The sequence below is a fragment of the Peromyscus eremicus genome, chromosome 8a (genome assembly GCF_949786415.1).
Source record: "Peromyscus eremicus chromosome 8a, PerEre_H2_v1, whole genome shotgun sequence".
In the NCBI taxonomy this organism is placed as follows: domain Eukaryota; kingdom Metazoa; phylum Chordata; class Mammalia; order Rodentia; family Cricetidae; genus Peromyscus; species Peromyscus eremicus.
In genome coordinates, this window is record NC_081423.1 from 88,420,483 (window position 1) to 88,443,511 (window position 23,029).

Sequence of the window (23,029 nt, forward strand, 5' to 3'; positions counted from 1 at the left end):
CATCAGAGTCACAGGTGACACTAGGTTCACTCCACTACTCAGCAGCTCTATACCTGAGCAACTTAACTTCTCTCAGCTCTGCTTCCCCATCGACATCAAGGAGAGATCTAGTTTGTGAGGATTTTCTTGGGATTAGAGTAATTCTAGAGTGCCCAGACAAGTCTGGTTTACGGCAGTGTGTATTAACAATCGTGTTCTGAGTGACTTAAGTCAAAGTCCAGCTTGTTACACTCTGAAGTCGTTCTCACGCTAAATCTTCAAAAGCAGTGACAGAGCCGAGGACCACCCACGACTTCAAAGACACTGGATTCTACTACCAGTGACCCCATGACCTTCCTACCTAGAGCCTGTTGTCAGGTGCAAAAACTAGGCATCACATCCCTCACATCTGTCCATCAGCAAAACCAGGTAGTTCTCCTCCCAACCACCCACTAGCACCCGCCTCTCAGCCCACCTTTCCACAGCTTCCCACCCACTCCTTTCCCCACAGCCTTTCTCCATGGAGAGTCACTTAAGCTTAGAACAATGGAACTCCCTGTTTAAACCCTCCCAGCACCCCATCTCCCTCAGAACAGACCTGAAGAGGCCCTGCCCACCCTCCACAGCTGCTACCTCTCTCTTGTCCTTGCTTGCTGCCCAGCCACACTGGCTTCAATGCTATCCCTTGAGTATCCCAACTGCATTCCTGCTGTGGAGCTTTTACAGACAGTGGGGTCCCTTCTGGAATGTCCCTCTAGCATGTATCACTATGGCTCACTGACCACCTCCTCAAAGAGACCCAGATAACACAAATAGTAGTGGGGCCTTTCTCCATCACCTTTAACCCAGCTTCAATTCTTCCTGCCGTCTGAACACAGGCCTCTCCATGTCTAGTTCATCACCATGTCTTTGGAACCTGGACTGGGGGGGGGGGGCCTGGCATGAATCCCTCGCACATGAAGGTGAGTGTAAGGAGAGCAGAAAGGCCCGCCTGGCAGCTTTACCTTCTTCCCAGCTGTGGGGCTGCTCTCCGCACTCTGCACAGGGCTCCTGTGGGGGCTTCGCTCGTCCTGGGGCACACACCTGCCCATGTACACACTGTAGTCCAGGAGCACCTTCTGCCGCACGCTGCCCACCAGCTCCTTCTGTTTGGGCTGGGACATCATCTCCTCCACGCTGCCTTTGCTGCTGCTTCGGCTATGGGTCAGGTGCCCCGAGGGACTGCCGTGTCTGCTGTGGGTGGGCAAAAGCCCTGGGGTGAGAAGTGAGAGCTATTAACACAGATGGAAAAAAAGGTCAGGAATAAACAAAACACCCACGCCTTAAATGGAAAAGCAGCTAAAATGCCACCATATGATTTTTTAAAATCTTTACCCTAAAGAATACTTTCTCCTCTAACATTAGATGATTTTTAGAATGGTTTTTTTTTTTTGCTTTGAGGTAGTTTTGGAATGGGGGCAGCACAGTATGCCAGGTGGCTATCTTTTTCTTTGCTCCCAGTGATCTTTTAGGAAAGCATAAAACACAGCGCCAATGTACCCTCCAGTCAGAGAGGACCTGTGAATGTTAACAGAGTAAATGGAGGGTGGGCAGGAAGCTAATGAATTGTTCATCCACAGCTCAGGGCATTTCAAAGATGCCATCTTTCATTCAACAGATCACTCATCACATACCTTCTCTGGACCTATTCCATGCTAACCAGGAGAACAAGGCAGAATCGTTGCCCTTGACGTCAGACCCGTGGGAAGGTAAGTCACAACTGCCTGTAACCAGCATTGCCAGAGGCTGCTGACCGGGCACAGACATCCACCAGGGACACCTGCACTATCTTTTGAGGAAAGAGTTGCCATTTTCCTTGGCCTAGCGGAAGAACGCTCCAGACAGAGAACAGCCCACGAAGAAGCAAGATTCAGAGAAGTCCCCATGAAGACACACAAAGGAAAGGAAGTGTGGGTGGAGGAAAGGGCAGGAGCCTGATGGTCAAGTGCATGGAGCGTGACCCCAGGTTCAGTTCATCATGTTGCAACCGAGGGTTTTAAGCATCAAGTGCTGACACCAATCGATTTGCTCAGGTGTCTGTGTGAGCAAGGACAGACAGGTAAAGATCAAGATGGTCAGGTGGTGGTTGCCCATTTCCAGCCATCTGAATGGCGCTCTCTCTGCTTGTACAAACACTTGGGAAGGCTACTTTAACTTGGGTTTTTTGTTTTGTTTTTTAGCTAGGTTCTTTCCAGGACTGACTACCTCAAGTTTTACCTAGAATTCAAATTTTTTATAATCTTTTATCATTCTCAAACCACTTCAAAGTTTAACATTATTTTAAATGTCAGAATGATGCTATATCCCCACCCACACTATTTTTTTTTTTTAAATAAAACCTAAATGCAATGTGGTATCCTGGATTGGAATTTAGTAGAAGAGAAGGACTTTAAGAGAAAATGCAGTAATCAAAATAAACTCTAGAGTTTAGTTAATGAATAAAAAACAATTTAAAAAAGACAGAGCCAAGAATACTCCTCCCCCTATTCAAGGTCAGGAGAGGAAAACCCGACTACAGCATGGCTATTGTCCCCTGCCACGGGGCAGCGTCTTCACTTGGGGTGGGACACAGCACAGGAGCTATCACGATTATAGATTTCATGGCTGCCTCTTGGGAACATCACACTGGAACCGTGCTGGGGAGCTCATGGCTTTCCGCTCTCTCTGGGTTCTGTTCCTCCTGCAGCTACTTCAGACTGAACTAGACCTGAGTGCTAAAATTTGGAATCTCCATCCTTGCTTGGGTCTCTTGAGTCAGAACGTGCACCATGAGTTGCCAATAAAACCTATGTCTCTAAGTGATGGCATCCCTGACAGAGAGGACAGGCCTGAGCCAGCCAGCAAGACTGCTTCCGTCGTCATGCGGTATTTACAGAGGTGCCTGGTCTTGGAGACTGAGCACCTTGTGGGCTGATAACAAGCCAGTTGGGCAGTGGCTGTTCATACATTAATTTTCATCATTTTGGTCAAAGGGTCAGAAAGGCTAACCTTTCTGATACATGTAATATTGATACACAAGGGAGACGGTCTGCAGTATGTAAATCATCCAGTAGCTGGGCAGTGGCTCTGAAATACAGTACAGTCTTCACCCGATGCCTGAAGTTCCACCTCAACTCACAGTGGTTTAAGGTAACTCAGGCTAATCAAGGTATTGATGGTGTGAGAGTGGAGGCTTGCTTGATTTCAGTCTACAGTGGATACCAAGGCCTTCCACACTCCTGGCTCTTACTATTTATTGACTGTGTTGTGTCAGAAGTACAAGTCATCAAAAATAACCAAATACAGCTGGGCATGGTGGCACACGCCTTTAATGCCAGCACTCGGGTGGCAGAGGCGGGGATCTCACTATGTAGCTCTGGCTGGCTTGGGATTCACTACGTAAACTAGGCTAGCTTCAGACTCACAGAGATCCACCTGCCTGACTCCCTAGTCCTGAGATTAAAGGTGTGTACCACCATGCTCTGCTCTTACCATTTTCTTCAGACAAGGGTCTCCTGTAGCTGCTTTGATGAGAATATCAAGAAAAGAGAGTCCCAGATGCCACCACAGGCTAACCACATATACCCACAAATGGACCATCACTGGAAAAATGACTCAGTACCAAGGGCGGTAGCGGTTACTGTAGAAGGTACACATATCATGACAACACACTTGGGGTGGTGGAGAGTAATGAACTGAAGGTGGGCTGCTGCTGGCACTCCCTCCTCCTCTTCCCACAAGCCCTTCAAACACATCCCCACTTAGCACAAACGCTATTACCTGATTTACTTCCAGAAACCCCAGGCAGCTTCTTGAGGTCTGACTTCAGTTTAGATGCCAGGATGAACCTCCTAAACCACTCCTCCTTTTCCCGGCCAGTTCTCCCAAACAGATACAGGGTCAGGTCTCTCTGGCTAGACTTCGTCCCCTCTTGAGGCTGGGGTGGCTTCTTAATGTCTTCACTCGCCAGCTCTTTCTCAGCAGGTGGCTTCTCCTCACCAGTGTCCCTATCCGTCTGAGCCTTGGACATAAAGTCATCTTGCCGACCAAGCTCGATACAAATGGGGTACTTTTTATTCCAGATTCGTTTGCGAGCCAGACTTTTAGGTACAAGATAAATCTACGGAGAAAGGAAAATGATGATTTACATACCACAGACCGTCTCCCTTGTGCATCAATATTACATGTATCAGAAAGGTTAGCCTTTCTGAGCCTCTGACGAAAATGCTGGAAGTTAAGTAACTCTTACCACCTGTCTGTAACCTAACTGTAGAACGCAAAATTTTTAGAAATGACTTGTTATTCCTCAAAATTCCGAAGTGTACATATTTCAGAAGTACACAAGAGCTATAAATATCTTTCATTCTTAGGTAGCAGTAGCAGAGTAGTAACGTTACTCTGATTATTATCAAATAGGCTTGGATACCAACTGGATTAATGGTCCTAGATGAATCTTAATCTGGGGGGAAAAGTATCTCCGGTCTAGACAGAAAATGCAGGTCAATGCTGGGAATCAACTCAAGGATGAATCTATACAGCAACTACTTTACATACTTCCATTACTATGGAGGAACTTAAAGACCACTCATTTGAGTTATAAGAACAGAGAACCTATGTCTGTGTGTAATAAAAATTTGTATTTTCCACAAAAATAGAAACAGTACCTTATCAAAATGTACTGGCATGTGCACAATTTTTACATTTTACAGAGCTTTTATCAATACTTGGCACCACAACACATTGCTTTTAGACTAAAATGCAGTGTTTTGTTTTTTTTTTTTTTAGGGTGTGTGTAGACAGCAGGTTGAAACCCGATTTCACGATATAGACGAGCTCAGCCTGGCCTCAAACTATGTAGCCCAGGCTGACCTTGAAATCATGGGGATCTTCCTGCTTTAGCCTCCTGAGATTACAGGTTTGTGCCACCACAGCTGGTACATGTGGTGCTGGGGATGGAACCCTTGGCTTTGTGTATGTACAAGCATTCTACCAGCTGAGCTGCATCCCTAGCCATAATCAGTATAATCAGCTTTTAAAGTCAAAATTCTGAGTGCAGAGAACCCTGCTCCTGGAGGTGTGGTCCATGGAGCTGTGGCATTGGAAGCTCATAGAAATCCAGGCTGTGGGTCCACTCAAAGTTGCTGCATTTCAAAGGATGCCCAGTGATTCACAGTTACTGTCTGGGATGCTGTCATCATGGGGTGGGGTGCAGTATAGCAATCAAGATCCCAAATGCTTTCCACTCATTCAAGCTCAGCTTCCAGAATAACCCAGACTCACCTTGCTGTCTGAGAGGTCGTAGATTTTCTGGCTGATGTAGGTGACCTCTGGCTTCGTTTCATTGTAGCTTGCCCTCCTGGATATGTTTTTGTTGGGTTTTGAAAGTCTTAAGGTTCCACCCTCAAGCCGGACAAAGACTGAGTGTGTCAAAGTTGCATGGTAAGTTTCTGGATCATAGTTGTAGATCTCGTTCATCCATCCCTGATGGAAAAACACCTTTGTGAGTAAGAGTGAACAGTGTGCAAACAGCGAGTGTCCTGGATGTTGAGACTGAAACTCATGATGCGCAGTGATAACTTCCTGCTGCCAAGCACTATGGAATAATTTAGTATGGTTTTGATAACCAAAAATTTCGAGAGGTAGTATGGTAATATCCGCTATCCTAAATATACGATTCTTTTCTTAAAGCTGCCAAGCAAAAGGAGAAATTCAAGTCTTACGAAGCAAGCCTAATCATCCTTGGGAATGAGCACTGATCCAGCCTGGCTTTTTTCTGTTTGTGACAATGTAGCCCAGGCTAACCTAGAACTGGTGATCCTCCTACCTCCACAATCTGAGTGCTGTGATTACTGGTGTGGGTCACCATGCCTGGCTCCCAGTCTGGTGCTGTCTTTAGATTACATTTCTTTGTTTGTTTGTTACATGTGTGCCACAGTGCCCCTGTGGAGGCTGGAAGACTACTTGCAGGCAAAGACAGGTCTTTCCTTCCACCGTGTGGGACTCAGATTGAACTCCTGTCAAGCTTGGCAGCCAGTACCTAAGCCATTTTCCCAGCATAGTCTAGCTTTCTAAATTAGCCAAACATCTGCTGTTCTTAGCCTACTTGCAAACCATCTTTGACATGTTGTCAACCACATTAACTCCTGTTACCATTCCTTTAAGACTCAGAAACCCTTCTAGCCTATTCCAATGACACTGTAACAGGTACCTCATGGGAATCATACAGTGAAAAGCAGATGAGTGAGAATCCAACAGCAAATAAACAGGTGCAATCAACAAGTCCTCGTTACTACAGTAATTTAGAGGAGTACAGTGGTGCTCCAGAGCCTGAACCATCCTCAGATTGGTACAAATATACTCATATGGCGGCTTGTTTTTGTTTTTCCCAAGTTTTACAGACTTATTTTATGACTGATTTGGTTGCATGTTATCTATGTGCATGCTTGGCGCCGAGGAGGTCAGAAAAAGGGAGTGAAGGGGGCTGGAGAGATGGCTCAGCGGTTAAGAGCGTTGGCTGCTCTTCCAGAGGTCCTGAGTTCAATTCCCAGCACCTACAATGGTACAATCTACACGATATCTGGTGGTCCCTTCTGGTGCGCAGGCAAACAAGCAGGCAGAATGCTGTATACATGATAAATAAATAAATCTTTTTAAAAAAGTAAAAGAAAAAGGGAGTCGAATCCCCTGGAACATGTAGGTGCTGAGAACCAAACCTGGGTCCTCTGCAAGAACAATAAATGCTCTTAACGCTGCCCCATCTCTCTAGACTTGTTTTACTTTTATTTATGTACGTGTGTATGTCTGTGTAAGTGTACGCACATGTATGTGGGTGCTCACAGAGGCCAGAAAAGAACAGCAGATCCTCAAGCTGGAGTTCCAGAAAGTTGTAGAAGGCATGATATTGGTGCTGGAGGAACAGCAACTTCACCACTAAGCCAATTCTCCAGCAGCCCCCCACCCTCCCTTTTTTGAGACAAAGTCTCACTAGGTTGCTCAGGCGAACCTTGAACTTCTGATCCTCTAGCCTTGGCCTGAGTAATGGGGGTTACAGGCCTGTACCACCAGGCCCAGTTTTACACATGGATCTCAACATTTGTACATACTGAAGTTGCACAAACAAACAGGACACAAAAAACATAAAATATAAGCTAGGTACATCACATATGCACATGAAAGCAAGGAAACCCATCGTTTTGTATGATACTAACAGCAGAAGGGCAGACAGACTGTACTAATGTTCATAACTGTCATCAGTATTATCATGTAACACTGGGCCTGCCAGAAGGCATTTTTCCCGTTTTGTGACTCACTGAGACCTCTCAGAAGCTCCATAGAATGCTAAATGATGTCTTCTGGCTCACTCTGTAATGGGCAGACAAGTACTTACAACATCTAGAATTGGGACTGCCGTTCCATTGGTAAACATTTGAGTGGGCAGACAAGTACTTACAACATCTAGATTTGGGACTGCCGTTTCATAAACATGTGAGTCTCTCACCAGTGTTGACCCGAAAACCTCAGAGAATGAGGACTCCTGAGAACCCCTCCATTTGTCCACCCATCATCATAATGTGCACCGAACCTACACGTCAAGTAAAATGCTAGGATTGATTACAAAGATTTTTTTAAAAGTTTTTCTTTTAGGATTTGTTTATTTTTATGTGTATGAGTGTTTTGCCTGCATGCAAGCATGTGTATCACTTGCATGTCTGGTGTCCAAAAAGGGGGCACAAAAAAGGTTGTGAACTCCCTTGTGGGTACTGGGAACCAAATCAAGTCCTTCACAAAAACAAGTGCTCTTAACCACTGAGCCATCTCTCCAGCCCCAGCAGTCGATACAAAGATTTTAAAGGAGTCAGTGGCTGGGAGGTAGCTCAGTGGTAGAGCTCTTGTCCACCATGCACAAGGCCCTGGTTCTACCCCAGCACCTAGGAAAAAGTTAGGAACTAAAAAAGAAAAAAGATAGGCTTGTTGGCCAAAAAGTAGCCACCAAAGAGTGGAGAATTGGGTCTTTATCCCATTTGCCTACTAGAATATGAGTAAGAGGCGCCATCATGAAAAGGCAGCTCCAGTACAAGGCACCAAACACACTTAACTGTGTGGGGGTAAAACTTATGAACCAGTTACACAGATTTACACAACTCAGAAGACTTGTTCTGCATTAGCTGGGAGAATTTCACTCTCCTCTCTCTGAGTTACTGGCCACAAGCAGCATTTACTCCTAAGCACTGTGTGAGCAAGCAGTGCTCATGGGGAGGGATGGTCCAGCATCTGCAAATGAGCCAGCAATGATCCGGGGACAGGCAATCCCCAACACAGAGCATCAGCTGGGGTGGAAATAACTGTGTGAAGTGTAAAGCATTCTTAAGTTACATTGCTTGGATACTATGGTGAAATCCTAGTTCAGCAGATTTAAGCTCTGATGAACAATCCGAAGTCTTTCACTCCCATCTGATGTATCTGGCTGTGAGAGTTTACCATAAACCCTTGAAAAGAACCGTCTTCCCAATATCAGTATTGGGAGTACTGGACGGAATCTGAGTGCTTGTGACTGAGGCCAAGGCTTAACGTCAAAGTTTCATGTGCTCTGCCCTGATTTACTCCTCCCAGAAGGGCAATGTTTATTGTTCTCAACACGCAAGAGTATACTTTCCTAGGTCTAGTAGTTGCAACTACCTTATCTCAGGCTCGGGCCTCTTGAGGCAAGAAAATTGCTTGAGTTGAAGGTCCATCTAGACTACAGTGTTTAGAATTCAATACCCAAAGAAAAGTGTAAAACATACTGAATTGGTAAAAGAAGTGACAAAGAATATCTAGGCTAGTGAAACTTTCTGTATCTTCAAACAGACTCTGAATTTCCAGGGCTCCTGCGGCAGCAGTGGACATGCAAAGCACCTTACTGCTTCAGAGGTGGCTGGATGACAGCTGGATAGGAGACTACACATCGGCTATTTTACCATCATAAAAATTAACTTACCTTTAAAATAAATGCTTAAACAGAAAAAAACAAATATTACCAAGTTGTGTCTTTTCCTTTCTTGGTATTGTGTGTGGGGGTGGGTGGGGGTGTGTGTGTATGTGTGAGATCAGGCTGCGCTCCTCAGCTACTTCTTCACCTTATTTTTGAGACAGGGTCTCTCACTGAACCTGGCATCTGTTGTTCAGCTAGAACAGCTGCCCCAAGACACCTGGGATCCGTCTGCCTCTGGCCCCAGGTCTGAGTGTAACTCTGACACCCTCACGCCTGTGCTACAAATATTCCACTTACTGAGCCATCTCCCCCACCCCCTACCCCTCTTTTAAACATGGGTCTCACTATGTCGGTCAGGCCAGTGCCAAACTTGCAGAGATCCTCCTACTTCTGCCTCTAGAACTGGCATTACTGGCATGCGCCGCTGTGACCAATGTCTTCTTTAGTTTGTTATTGTGCTGAGCTGCATTCCTTGTTTTAATGAATTCTGACTAAACGTTAACTCCATCTTGCATTGTTGGGATTAGTGACAATACTGGTCATTATGTGTTGGAACTGAATCATCTCAGTTCCTGAGAGCCAGGGTCTATATATTTCCAACTCCAGGTTCAGTGACTTCACCCTGGGAGTCTGAACCTGGTCATGGCGGAAATTCTTACATGACAGAAACCAGGGGACAGTACAAATCAAGGATCTGTACCCCCTCCTACCAGCCACTTTTCTCAATCATGTGTGTGTGTTTTGCTGGGGACAGGATGCAGAGCTTTGAACATGCTGAACAAGTACTCTACCACTAAAGGTTTACCCTGAACCCGTTATCCTTTATCCACATTGTTCAATTTGATTTGCTACTGTTTTCTAAAGAATCTAGTTTGCATGCAATACCTTTAGTGTTAGTAAGCATCATGAATTAGGCTGGGCTGGAAAGATGGCTCAGTCATTAGCGAGCTGGTGTTCATCCGAGGACCTGAATTCAGGTACCAGCACCTACATATGTGCTCATAATCACCAGCAGCTTCAGTTCCAGCGAATTCAATGCTCTGTCTTCCAAAGGCATCTGTATGCAAGCGCACCTACCCAAATTCACACCCATATACACATAGGGGAAAGTAAAGCTTTGAGGCTACAGAGATGGCTCCGTGATTAGAGCATTCGATCCTCTTGGAGAGGACCTGAGTTCAGTTCCCAGCACTGACATCGGGTGGCTCACAACTGCCTATAATTCTAGCTCCAGGGATCCAGTGCCTTCTTCTGACCTCCAAGGGCAACTAAACTCATGTGAAATCCATTCCTCTTTTCTGGACATTTGTGTGTAGAACTCACATTATTTCTTCTATTTGAGAAATTTTGCAAATGAACTTTGTAGGAAAGTTTTAAACCATGAATTCATTCAATTTCTTTAACTTCTAATGAACTAGTCAAGTGATTTTTTTTTCTGTTGCTGTTGTTTTTTTAAATAAAGACTCATCTTGCACTTGTGATTTTCCTGCCTCAGCCTCCTAAATACAGGGATTATAGGAATGTGCCACCAGGCCTGCCTTCATTTGTCCTTATGAACTATTAAGCCAAGGTGTGTTTCAAAGAATTTATTCCTGCTAAGTCCCCAACTTCTGGCCATAATGTGATATTTCACTGTGTATGTGTGGGTGGTTTGCCCGTGCCCAGAGTGGAGGCCAGGTTAGGTTACTGAGTCGTATAAGTATCAGAAGATGCCAGGTGTCCTGCTCTGTCACTCCCTGCCTTATTCTCTTGAGACAGGGTCTCTCACCCACCCTGGGGCCAGGCTGGCAACCACACCTTGCTTTTGCATGCGGAGGCTGGAGAATCAAGGCCATGCTTGCACGGTGAGAGTTCGTGTCCCTCTCTGATCCCTTCAATGTCTAGAGTCTGTGGTGACTCCCTTCTTTCAGTCCTGGCAGTAATTTGTACTTCCCTCAACTGTTTCTGTTTGAACATAAACTTTACTGCTGCTACGTATCCTTCTAAATCCACAGCCACTGAAACACGTTCCATGCTGCGTGCTTTATCTCATTAAATGGAAATATCCTCTAATTTCCCTTCCACATGCTATTTACAAGTATGTTGTTTAATTTTCAAGCATTTGGGAATTGTAAAGATACTTTTCTGTTCCTGACTTCCAGTTTAACTACATTATGGTCAGAGAACGTTCTCTCTATAATTTCTCCTTTGTTAGTGAGACAAAATTTTGTTCACTTCTTTCATCTGAAGTACTTTTTGATGACATCCTTAGCCTGAGACTCTTTGCCATAGTCCTTAACCACCATCTAACTGCAGCCAGCCATTATAGGGTGTGCCTTCTCATTCCTAGTTTCCTGTTGTCACCGACCCTAATCAGGTTGACTTGGTGCTAAGTTGCCTTGGCTTCCACCAACTTACCAGAGGCTTATCACAATTGGATGCAAACTCACAGATGGGCTTGGAGCTTATTTAAGGCTGTGGCGGCTTCATGAATTCCATGTGCTCAGGCATCATGGATGAGAGTGGTCTTCAAGACCTCTTCTTAAGCAGAACTAATGTCCATTACAGCTCCAGCAGCGGGTCTCGCTCAGCCACGATAGTGGGTTACAGGTGAGGCTCAGTCTTGGGACACACACTAGTACATCTTCAAACTCAGGGCAGGGGAAAAGTAATTTCTTTCTTAATTTCTTTTTTCTGGGGGTTGGGGGGGGGGGGTTGAGACAAGGTTTCACTGTTTAGCTCTGGCTGTCCTAGAACTTGCTCTGTTGACCAGGCTGGCCTCTAACTCAGAGATTGCCTGTCTCTGCCTCCTGAGTGCTCGGATCAAAGGCATGTTATCATGACCAGCAACAGCGTAACTTTATTTTTTAAACACTTGTTAGGTTTTATGTGCCAGGATATTTCTATTTTAGTGACAGTTCCTTCTTTCTTTAGTTTCTTGAGACGGGGTTCTTATTATGTACACCAGGCTGGCCTCAAACTCCAGCTCTTCTAATCTCAACTTCTCTAGTGCTGGGAAGAACCCAGCATTTACAGACCTGCACGGTCAAGTTCTGAGATTAGAGCATGCACTGCTGGGCTCAGATTATCCACAACAGTTCTATGACTCTTAAAAGACAACGCCAGCGGCTGACATTGAGTTTTCTCCAATATATCCTCTCTTCAAACACGAACTTATCTATGCAGAAACTTCTATGAGTTTTTACCTTATTTCTTTGCTTTTCAGGTTGGGAAAATAAGATAAGAGACCACAGGTGTGAAAGCTGGGCTTAGCACCACCTCTGTTCACAGGTCAGGCCTACTGCCTGTGCCCTCTAAGGTGCTGCAGAACGGTTCTGTTGCCAGGTCAATTCCTGTAACTGGTGAACAAAGGCAACCTTCCCCACCACGCCTCCCGAAGCTGGTTTGTCATAGAGCAGGCACTCAGCTCAGGAGCCTGAAGAGCAGGCCGCTCCCAAGCTCTGGCTCCACTCAGCAGGATGTAGTTATCCTCTGCTGATAGCTCTGACAGATACAGGTCACCCTCTTTGCCACATATCAGGACAACCTGATCAGGAGGAACGGGAAGGAAGGGAGTTGGGGGCCCTAACTACACTGATCAAAACCATGGAGCCTTACCCGCTGAGCACTGCAGTGTTGAGGTGGAGGCCAGCAGAGAGCCCAGGCCATGCCTACCCCCCAACTCCCCCACCTGCTTCAGTGACCGCCCAGTACAACCCAGGCCAGCGTTCCTCCCACCCTCAGATGCCCGGCTGCTGTGGTTTCTTTTTCCCTCCCTTTCATCTTTAGACTTCCTCCTTCCTGAAATGTCATGTTCCTTTAATCCTGCTCACCAGATCCAGGCTAAAGTCCATGGCTGCCAAACACAAACACACACCACCCATGCTCAGGATTCGGACAGCATGTGTACTGTGGGTAATCATGTGTTAGCTTTAGGAGACCCTATCATGCTCACATTTGATTTGTGAAAGACTGCTGATAAAACGCCCTGACCACCCACACACTGCTAGCAAGACTTCCGCAGTGTCCAGGAACAGCTCAGGGTCCAACCCTGCCTCCAAGGCCTGCCAGTACAATGTGGGTGCTGCTCAGTCCTCAGACCCAAGGATCCATCCTGTAAGAGGGCTCAGCCTCCCTCTCCATCTTCCTCACTCCAACTCACAGTCTATGTGTAAACCACAACATTTCTCCATGCTGACAGTACTTTTGGGAGCAGAATTCACACAATAAAAATGAACAAATCTTAAGCACGATTTTGAAAATATTAATAAATATTCACAAAATATTTCTAGGCTCATAGCGTGTCCCAGGAACTTCACGTGCATTATCTTTTGGGCATGTGTTTTTGTCAATTTCCTACAATCATACACACAACAAAGCTCACTACAGTAAGTGATCTGCCTCTTGATCGAGACTGGGACAGCTGGGACTTGGCCTCAGGTCTATCTGACTGAGGTGTGGCCTCCCATCATGGCCCCATGACACGGCTATATAGTCTGGGCAGTGCCTTGTCACCCTTCAGGTCACAGCAAAGATGACACCTCTCCCAGGAAGCTGTCCTTCTCTGCTACTCTCTGTCCTCACCGGACCTGTTAACTGATTGCTTTAGTTAACTGAGCTGTAAACTCCACAGAGCAGGGAGAGCAAGGCGCATCTCAGTACTAGCTAATGCCTCCTGACTGACCATATGAAGGAAGCCTGCCTGATTCAGAAAGCAGTTACGAGGATTAAATGAAATCCTTAGAACTCACAGGCAGAAAGGCTGGAGTGCCCCCTCCCACACCAGCCCCACAGTACAGTGTCCGCTGCATGCCTGGAGACACACAAAGGAACATGCTGAGAAACTACTTGGTCACTGTCCTCAAGGGGAAGAATCAACAGGGAACTGCATAAAGCTCCATGGAGTGAGAAAACAGGAGCCCAGAGCGACAGGAACTGCTGCCGGAGCCACACTAGACAGGCGACCTGGGAGTGCACTGGCCTTGCTCAGGTCAAGATGCTGACCAGATTCAACTCTGCTCTGAGCGCCCCTAGAGTCTGGCCCTGTGACACCCTAACACTTCAAACCAGATCTCCTTTGCAAAACTCAATTTCCCAACACAAACCTAATCACCTTTTCCTATCATCAGCCGGCCAAAATTCTCCCGGGGCTTGACTAATTCCCTGGATTCGGCTGCATGTTAGATTTCTAGACATAACAGTCAGCTATACAACCTCGAGAGCAGCACAGGACCCCACTCTGTCCCCCACGCAAACCCGCTGACCCCTGCTCACCTGTTCGAACATTCTTAACCCCAAATTTACCAAGTGAGGTATTTCTCCAGCTTCATTCTGTCACGCGGCATGGGAGCGGGGATAAAGAGTTGTGACACACAGCTGGCATCTCACTCCAAGAGCTGTCATCTCTCTACTCACACTGCTGAAATGTCAGACAAGCTTCGTTTCTTTCTGAACCTGGAACCGTTCTAATGGAGACAGTGCATGCGCTGGAACAACAGCCTAGTCAGCGGGCTGCAGCTGTCTGGCCTACAGTCTGGTCCTGTGATGGCGTTTAGAAAAGGTCAGGGGTTTCTCTTCAATTCTCTGCTGGACTCAGAAGAGAACTTGGCTGGCAGTACAAACCACAATCTATAAAGGGCCCATTTAATCCCAGGAAGATTAAAAGCTACAATTAACCTTTTGCAAAATAATAAAGTCTGGAGGAGCTACCATTGTGCTCACTCTCAATCACAGTGTCAGGGAGGAGGAGTTCAAGGCCAGTGCTCCCGTGCTCAGCTGGATGCTGAGCTGACCAGAGGAAAGCACTGATCCTCTGGCCCCAGGAAGCAGAGAGTCCTCTGTGTGGTGTCTGGGCTGACACCAGTACACTGCAGCATGTTTTTATCCTGTGGCTATGCAGGCACGTGGACTTGCCTGTCACTCATCCCTGCTCATCCCTTCCTCTATCAAAAAGAAGCCTCAGAGAAAGGAGGCTGAAGCCAGGACCTGAGGCCATCACTGCAGACACTCACCTCTGAAATGTACGTACAGGTGACCAAATTCCTTTTGCCCCACAAATGAAAGACAAGCGTGACTCTACTAATTGGAGATAGCCCCCTTTTGACATATTGATGCCTGGCAACCAGAGTTACCTATTAAAACAGCACCAGAGATCCTAGGTTGGAGAATAGGGAACAAAGAGTCTGATCCACACTTTAGAACTTTGGTACAATTTTAATTTTACCCAAGAAAGATAAAGCAAACCTGCAGACACAAAATTCATGCACTGAATGACAGCCCCAAGCAGACAGCCAATATTTAAAACACACACTACTCAAAGACACCAGAGAAAGAGGAGGGGGAGTCCATTAGCGGCGGCAACGCCAGCATCAATACTGTCCACATCCTCCAAACGACTGCTTCAAGGTCACCTTCACAGCCCACCACTGGAATCACTGGCGTCAAGGCTAAGCCACAAACTGTGGGACACGGCCTTTATCTGAGCCTTTCTAGCCTGCACAGGAACATCTCCCAAGCTCAGGTGAGTTTTTAATTGTAATGCATTTAAATTATAGTGCACTGGCGGAATGTAACAGAACAGGAGATAAGAAGCACTCAGATTAGGCAGACAAATTAAATGATCTCAGATGAACCACTGAGATAACCAAGGTCCTATTTATGTTCATACATAATAAACATCAGCTCATATAATTTCAACACGGGCTTGTTAATAATAGATCAGCAAACAAATCAGAGAGCAGCCTCCAGCTTTCCAGATCGCAGGTCCTATCAGTCAAGCAATTTCTGAATATGAACCAACAATATTTACCTTCACTTATAAGTCATATACAATAAACAAGAGAAGCAGAGCAAGTGGACAAAATCCGCCTTTTTGTCAATTTTTTACTATACTGTCATGCCACCTTTTAAACTTTTTGTTTTATTTTTCTGTGTGTGTGTGTGTGTGTGTGTGTGTGTGTGTGTGTGTGTGTTTCTGTGGAGTCAATTCTCTCCTTGCACCTTTTCCTGGGTTCTTCGGCTCTGAGGTCATCAGGCTTGTGTGGTAGGAGCTTTATGGACTGAGCGGTCTCCCCAGCCCCTCCTCACACTGTCTTTAGCTGACAGCTGAAGGCACCATACATATTCTCAGAGTAAAGCTTCCTGTTAGTGATGATAATGGATACAGACGTGTATTTCAAGTTCAAATAGATAATTTCTGATGTTTATGGACAAAGGTAAATATATGACCATCCATGTGTCAACTATCACAAAGCTTAGTCACTTTTTTACCTAGAAAGAGCAAAAATACAGATAAAAACAAAAAACTAATATTTTCTTCTTGATAACGTCATCAGCAACCCATTGTGTACCACTGAGAGAATCTGAGAAACAAAGTGACGAGTTAGGAACACTGGCCTGGGCTCCACCACCACACACACCTGCACGTGTGTGCGCACACATATGCACATACACTCAACACACAACACTCACACACTGAACACATATCCAACACACACACACACACAGGGTAAACACACACATACCCTCAACACACATCCAATACACACTCAAAACACACACAACACACATACTCAACACACATTCAACACACCACACACACACTCTTAACACACACAACACTTACACACACATGCCCTGGAACCACTTTGGGTAAGGGCAAACTCATCCTGGAGGCTAATGACTCTACCATAAGATCAGTCTTCAGAGGATTTTGTACCTTTCTTCAGAAAGAAAGAGGACAGGGCTTGCTTTAGACGGGGTCACTCTTAGCCCAGGCTGGCCTGCAACTATGGGTTTTTTTGTTTGTTTGTTTTTGTTTTTTAGTTTTTCAAGACAGGGTTTCTCTGTGTAGTTTTGGAGCCTGTCCTGGATCTCACTCTGTAACCTAGGCTGGCCTCAAACTCACAGAGATCCACCTGCCTCTGCCTCCCGAGTGCTGGGATTAAAGGTGTGCGCCACCACCATCCGGCTGCAACTACGTATTCTTGGCTTGGCTTGAACTTGTCATCCTCCTGCCTCAGCTTCCCACATGCTAAAATTCCAAGCTCTAACACCACGCTCAGCTTATACTTTTCTTACACATCAAATATAAACTTGGAGGTGACAACATAGGTGGAATTTTTCAGTTAATGTCTTACTATTCTAAAAACAAAAACACAAACACAGTTTGAGAAGTCTTTAGCCCATCACACTCACAGCCTTTCTTTACTCCATGGATGAGACCCAGGACAAAACCAAAGGGATGATCCTAGGATAACCGCCCAGAATCCAAGCATTTGAGGATGCTGTGTGTTTATGCATAGGTGGACCAGAATAATAGCCAGTCACAGAGTAAATTAGTGAGCTAAAAATTGGCAAAAGTCTGGGTGTGGTAGTGCACACCTTTAATCCCAGCACTCCGAAGACAGAAGCAGGGAGATCTATGTGAATTCGAGGACAGGTCAGCCTGGTCTACATAGTGAGTTCAAGACCAATCAAGATGGACTCTGCTGGAAGGGAGGGAGGAAGGGAAGGAAGGAAAAAAAAATTGGCTAAGTGTTATTGCAAATGGTACTGGATACATGGGAGGGGACCATTATAATAATGTCTCCTTACTTATGTATATGCTTTAAAAAAATTTTATAATAAAAAGTTTTTTTAAAGTCCAAAAACAAGTTCTGGGACCATCTATCATCATTAACCATATTGTGCCTGTGGAATTCAGGAATACTTCTCACAGTTACTTTTAACCACCCTTAAAACACAAGGTGCATAGCCAGGCGGTGGTGGTGGCGCACTCCTTTAATCCCAGCACTTGGAGGCAGGGGCAGGCGTATCTCTGTTGTGAGTTCAAGGCAAGCCTGGTCTACAAAGTGAGTTCCAGGACAGACTCCAAAGCTACACAGAGAAACCCTGTCTCAAAAAACAACAACAACAACAAACAAACAAATAAAAATAAAAAACCACAAAGTGCAGCTGGGTGGTGGTGGCGCATGTCTTTAATCCCAGCACTTGAGAGGCAAAGGCAGGCAAATATGAGTTTGAGGCCAGCCTGGTCTACAGAATGAGTTCCAGGACAGCCAGGGCTACACAGAGAAGACCTGTTTTGAAAACAAAACAAAACAAACAAAAAGCACGAGGTGCATGCTTGCATGTGAGGCACCTGCACTGAATTCTTTTTAACCATGTTTGCAGTGGGGGGGTGTTCGCACTGGAGTGCAGGTGCTTGTGGAGGCCAGAAGAGGGCATCAGATTCCCTGGAACTGGAGTTACAGGCTGCTGGGAGTCACCCAACACAGAAGTTAGGAATGGAACTCAGGTCTTTCGCAAGAGCAGTAGGGCTTTTTAACCCCTTAGCCATCTCTCCAGAGCCTGAACAAGGTGCACTAGGAAAATAGCTGTATTTATAAAAGCCACACATAAAAACTCAAGTGACCCATTACAGGAGCAGAGCAGAAAATGCTTCTATAGTTTACAATTACTCACCATCAAAAAGCAACCTGACCCCTGCTGCTGCACAAGACAAGGCCACTCTCTCCTAATGGTTTGCTTATTTCTTTTTTTTTTTTTTTTTTTTTTTTTTGGTTTTTCGAGACAGGGTTTCTCTGTGTAGCTTTGTGCCTCTCCTGGAACTCACTTGGTAGCCCAGGCTGGCCTCGAACTCACAGAGATCCCGCCTGGCTCTGCCTCCCGAGTGCTGGGATTAAAGGCGTGCGCCACCACCGCCCGGCTTATTTTAATTTCTTTATGTATACAGTGTTCTGCCTGTATGTCTGCCTGCACGCCAGAAGAGGGCACCAGATCTCATTACGGATGGTTGTGAGCCACCATATGGTTGCTGGGAATTGAACCCAGGACCTCTGCAGCCAGTGCTCTTAATCGCTGATCCATCTCTCCAACCCTCTCTAATTTCTTAAAATTAAAAAAAAAACAAAAACAAAAAAACAAAAAAACAAAACCATGAACTTGAAGTTACAAGTTAGAGATTCTTCTCTACATTCTTTCCTACAAAATTAATTTGGGAATGGAGGCAGACTAGGGCCTGAACACATGCTAGGCAAGGCAAGTGCTCTACCACTGCGCTGTCCTTCTGGCTTCCTCCCCATCCCCGCCCCTGGAGCTGAGGACTGACCCTAGGGCCAACAAGCACTCTACCACTGAGCTAAGTGCCCAGCCCCTTGTTATTGACTTTTTTAAGATTTCTTTTCTGCCGGGCGGTGGTGGCGCACGCCTTTAATCCCAGCACTCGGGAGGCAGAGCCAGGCGGATCTCTGTGAGTTCGAGGCCAGCCTGGGCTACCAAGTGAGTTCCAGGAAAGGCGCAAAGCTACACAGAGAAACCCTGTCTCGGAAAAATAAAAAAAAAAAAAAAAGATTTCTTTTCTTTCCCTAGGAAGCAGAGGCAAGAAGATCTGAGTTTGAGCTAGTCTACATAGCTCAGGCCAGGGTTACATAGTGAGACCCCGTCTCAAAATAAACAACAACAAGAAACCTCACCAAGATACATGTGTGTGAGTATGTGAGTGTGCACACACACGCTAATCTATGCTATGTGTGTGTCCAGGTGCCCAGAGGTCAAAAAAGTGTTATCAGATCTCTTGGAGTTGGAGTTACAGGCTGCTGGGAGTCACCCAACACAGAAGCTAGGAATGGAACTCAGGTCCTTCGGAGGAGCAGCAAGAGCTCGTAACCACTGAGCCTCGCTCCAGTCTCAGCTTTCGGGTTTTTTTTTTTTTTTTAATATTTTATTTATTTATTATGTGTACAGTGTTCTGTCTGCATGTATCCCTGCAGGCCAGAAGAGGGCGCCAGATCTCACTACAGATGGTTGTGAGCCACCATGTGGTTGCTGGGAATTGAACTCATGACCTTTGGAAGAGCAAGCAGTGCTCTTAACCTCTGAGGCATCTCTCCAGCCCCAGCTTTCGGGTTTTTGAGACCAACTTGGCTTCCAGCTCAAGAACTTCCTCCCTCAGTCTTCCAAGTGCTGACGTCACCAGGTCTGGCCCCAAAATTACTCTTGATGTTTGCTGTTGTGATTTGATTTTTGTTTTTGAGACAGGGTCTAATGTCGTCCAGGCTGGCTTTGAACTTGCTATGTAGCTAAAGCTGGCCCTGGACTCCTCATCTGCCTGCCTCTCGCCATTTTGGGATTACAGGCATGAACCATTGTACATGGCTCAAAATTACTTTTTTATATGTCAAAACCAAAGCCTGTATTTTAGAGAACCTAATTATTAAAAAACAACCTGTCCCTCTTATTATATCTAACGCTGACAAACAAAGGTTTTCCAAAATTCATTTTTATTAGTCTCTGCAAAGGCATAAATGTAATTTTAGCCAACCCTCTAGACAGTTCTTACTCTGGGAACCGACATCCTACTGCTCTGGATGTTGGTAATTTATATGTCAGATAAGAACTTGCTCATAAATATAATTCAAAACTGCATCTGAGTCACACTCCAGCATAAATCCAAGAACCGTATGGAATCTTGGGAAGTTTCTCATTATAAACAAGTGGGAAAGTTGGCATGTAAGAGAGACCCTGGATGAAACACACTCCTGGCCAAGTGACAGGACATGCTCCGAGGAAGCCCATCCAATCTGGCTGGGAACGCACAGTAGTCATCCTAAGGGCAATGGCTAACTACCAGCCTAAACCTCCAGGACCTGACATACTCCTTTCTAGGGCTTTCAGCCCAGGACTTCTAGCTGGGCACCCGAAATATCAACTCCAGAAGCATATGAGAAAGACAGGATCCATAGTGTGACATTCTTGAGCCTGTGGCACACAAGAGGCTGCCTTGAGCTACCTTACCCAGCCCACCAGGCTTCAAGTCTGGTAGCTGCCGTCGTCACGCTTCTGCGTCCCTGGGCTGGGTGCCCAAGGCAGGTCCTGCTCCTACTGCTGCTTCTCATTTGTCTGAACTCCCACACCTTAAAATAAGCATGCTCTGCTCCTGGGAGTTCTTCCAGAGCCTTTGTGACAGACAGTTCACGGGTCACACAGAGGCCCTTTCTGCTTGTGCGCCAGTCAGTATGACTGATGATCAGTTGGGCTAGCAGGAAACGGTGGCGTACTGTGCCCTAGATAGCCACAGTTGTCTTTGAAAATAACTAACACTTGGCTGCAGGTTGGCCTTTTGGATTAGTGACCCCATCCTCACCACTGCTACAGCACCATGTTTATTTATTGTGTGCACAAGTGTGTGTGTGGGGGGGCAACCAGGTGCATACAAAGAAGGCGGAAGATACCTTGCAGGGGCCAGTTCTCCCCCCTCCATGTGGGTTCCAGGTTGTCAGGTTTGGCTTGCTCTTACTGCTAACCCACCTCACTGGCCCTTCAGCACCTAAATGTCTACAGTATAGATGCAATGAAAATTGTACCCAGAGAAAGCACAGAGCATCTTTCCTTTCCTTCTCGCCCTGTGAACTCACAGAGAAGAGAAACTACTGTGTCCCTTAAGTTATTCACAGGGCCGGTAACGGAGCCAGACTCTGTCCTCCGAAGGCTCTAAGAACTTCCTATCAGTGAGAACCTACATGACCCAGAAGCTTAAAGTCATGTGTTCTCCTCAATAGTCTGTTTAGTGTGATTTTGTTGAGACAGGGTATCCCTATGTAGCCCAAGATGGACCTGAACTTGTGATCCTCGTGCCGCAGGCTCTCAAGTGCTAAAAAAAAAACTCCACGAGCAATCCAGCTCCAGTTCAACCGGTTCATAGTTCACAGATGAAGGGGGCTTACAGATGTGTCCAACCTATAGCCCAAAGGCCACTGCATCCCAGGATAGCTATGATCGTGGCCCAACACATCTGTAAATGACGAAGTCATATTGCAATGTCAAAAAGTTAAACAGCCCTGGAATCTCAGGGTGTGGAATGTGCAGGATCACTATTGAGGGGCTCAAATCTGTATTGAAAATCTTAATAGCAGGTCTTACGGCCTACTATGAAGTCTGGGGAGGGTTTTAAAAGTTCCCATACTTGCCCTCAAGATTTGCATCACTTCATTCTCTACAAAAACTAATAGCAACAGATACACGGAAACTCAAACCAGCTAACTAACAACTCAAATCAAACTATTCTGAAGTAGGTATTTCTACTCACCACAGACACAGGTTCACAGATATCTATTCTGCTGCTATTAACAAAATATTCAGCCGGGCGGTGGTGGCGCACACCTTTAATCCCAGCACTCGGGAGGCAGAGCCAGGCGAATATCTGTGAGTTCAAGGCCAGCCTGGGATACCAAGTGAGTTCCAGGAGAGGCGCAAAGCTACACAGAGAAACCCTGTCTCAAAAAAAAAAAAAAAAAAAAAAAAAAAATTCAATCTGCACAATTTATTCATTTTATTGTTTGAATTCCTTTAGTAGTATTGGGGGTTGAACCTAGGGCCTTCAGGTATGCAGGTACCACTGAGCCAAATCCCCAGGTCTTTTTCTCACTAAGTTATCCAGGCTGACCGCAAACTTAACTTTGTAGCCCAGGTAGGCCTTGAACTTAGATCCTCTAACCTCCACCTCCTACGCAGCTGAGATCACAGGGCTGTGCTATGAGGCCTGGCTACATCAGTGTACTTTAGAAAGAATAGAGGTAAAGTTCAAGATGGTGTCACATCTATTCAGCTTCTGGGGTTGGGAAGGGTGTGCTGCTCCACCCAGGAGTAAGGTAGAGAGGGAGGGCAGGCTCATGAAGAAGACAGATGCCTGTCCAGGAGATGGAAAGGGAAGTAGTTGGCTGGCTGCAGAGCAACCCACTAACCAACTCTTATAGAGGCTGCATTCATCCCATCATGAAGACGAACCTCTCATGAGCCAATTACTTTTCTTCCCTTTTGAGACAAGGTCCTGCTGTTTGCCTAGGCTGGCCTAGAACTCTCTGTGTAGCCCCAGTTGGCCTTGAACTTGTGATGCTGTTACCTCTCTGCCTCCTAAGTGATGGAGTAACAGGAATGGACCACAGGGTCTCCTGAATTCTAAACTGGCCTCAAATTTTCTGTATCTAGGATGACCTTGAACTTTCAATCCTCTGGCGTATACACCTCCACAGTGCTTCAAGTGCTGGGATTACAGGCATGTGCCAGCATGCCCAACTTCTAATT

At 45.9% G+C, this 23,029-nt stretch overlaps 1 protein-coding gene, 1 non-coding gene and 1 pseudogene across 6 annotated transcripts in view; 1 reads left to right on the forward strand and 2 right to left on the reverse strand.

Moving 5' to 3' along the window:
* Tex2 (testis expressed 2) overlaps nt 1–23,029 on the reverse strand; it is a 122,318-nt gene that overhangs the window by 43,684 nt on the left and 55,605 nt on the right. For all 5 annotated transcript variants that reach the window (XM_059271988.1, XM_059271986.1, XM_059271987.1 and 2 more), the window contains 3 exons: nt 5,278–5,478; nt 3,778–4,117; nt 984–1,231 (listed from right to left, as the gene is read on the reverse strand). In XM_059271988.1, coding sequence (XP_059127971.1) covers nt 984–1,231; nt 3,778–4,117; nt 5,278–5,478 — 789 coding nt within the window. The remainder of the gene's footprint in view (nt 1–983; nt 1,232–3,777; nt 4,118–5,277; nt 5,479–23,029) is intronic.
* On the forward strand, nt 8,377–8,460 carry LOC131918137 (small nucleolar RNA snR60/Z15/Z230/Z193/J17). The gene has a single exon (XR_009380877.1). It is a non-coding gene; the product is annotated as a small nucleolar RNA snR60/Z15/Z230/Z193/J17 (small nucleolar RNA).
* LOC131917863 (small ribosomal subunit protein eS12-like) lies at nt 11,179–11,519 on the reverse strand (annotated as a pseudogene).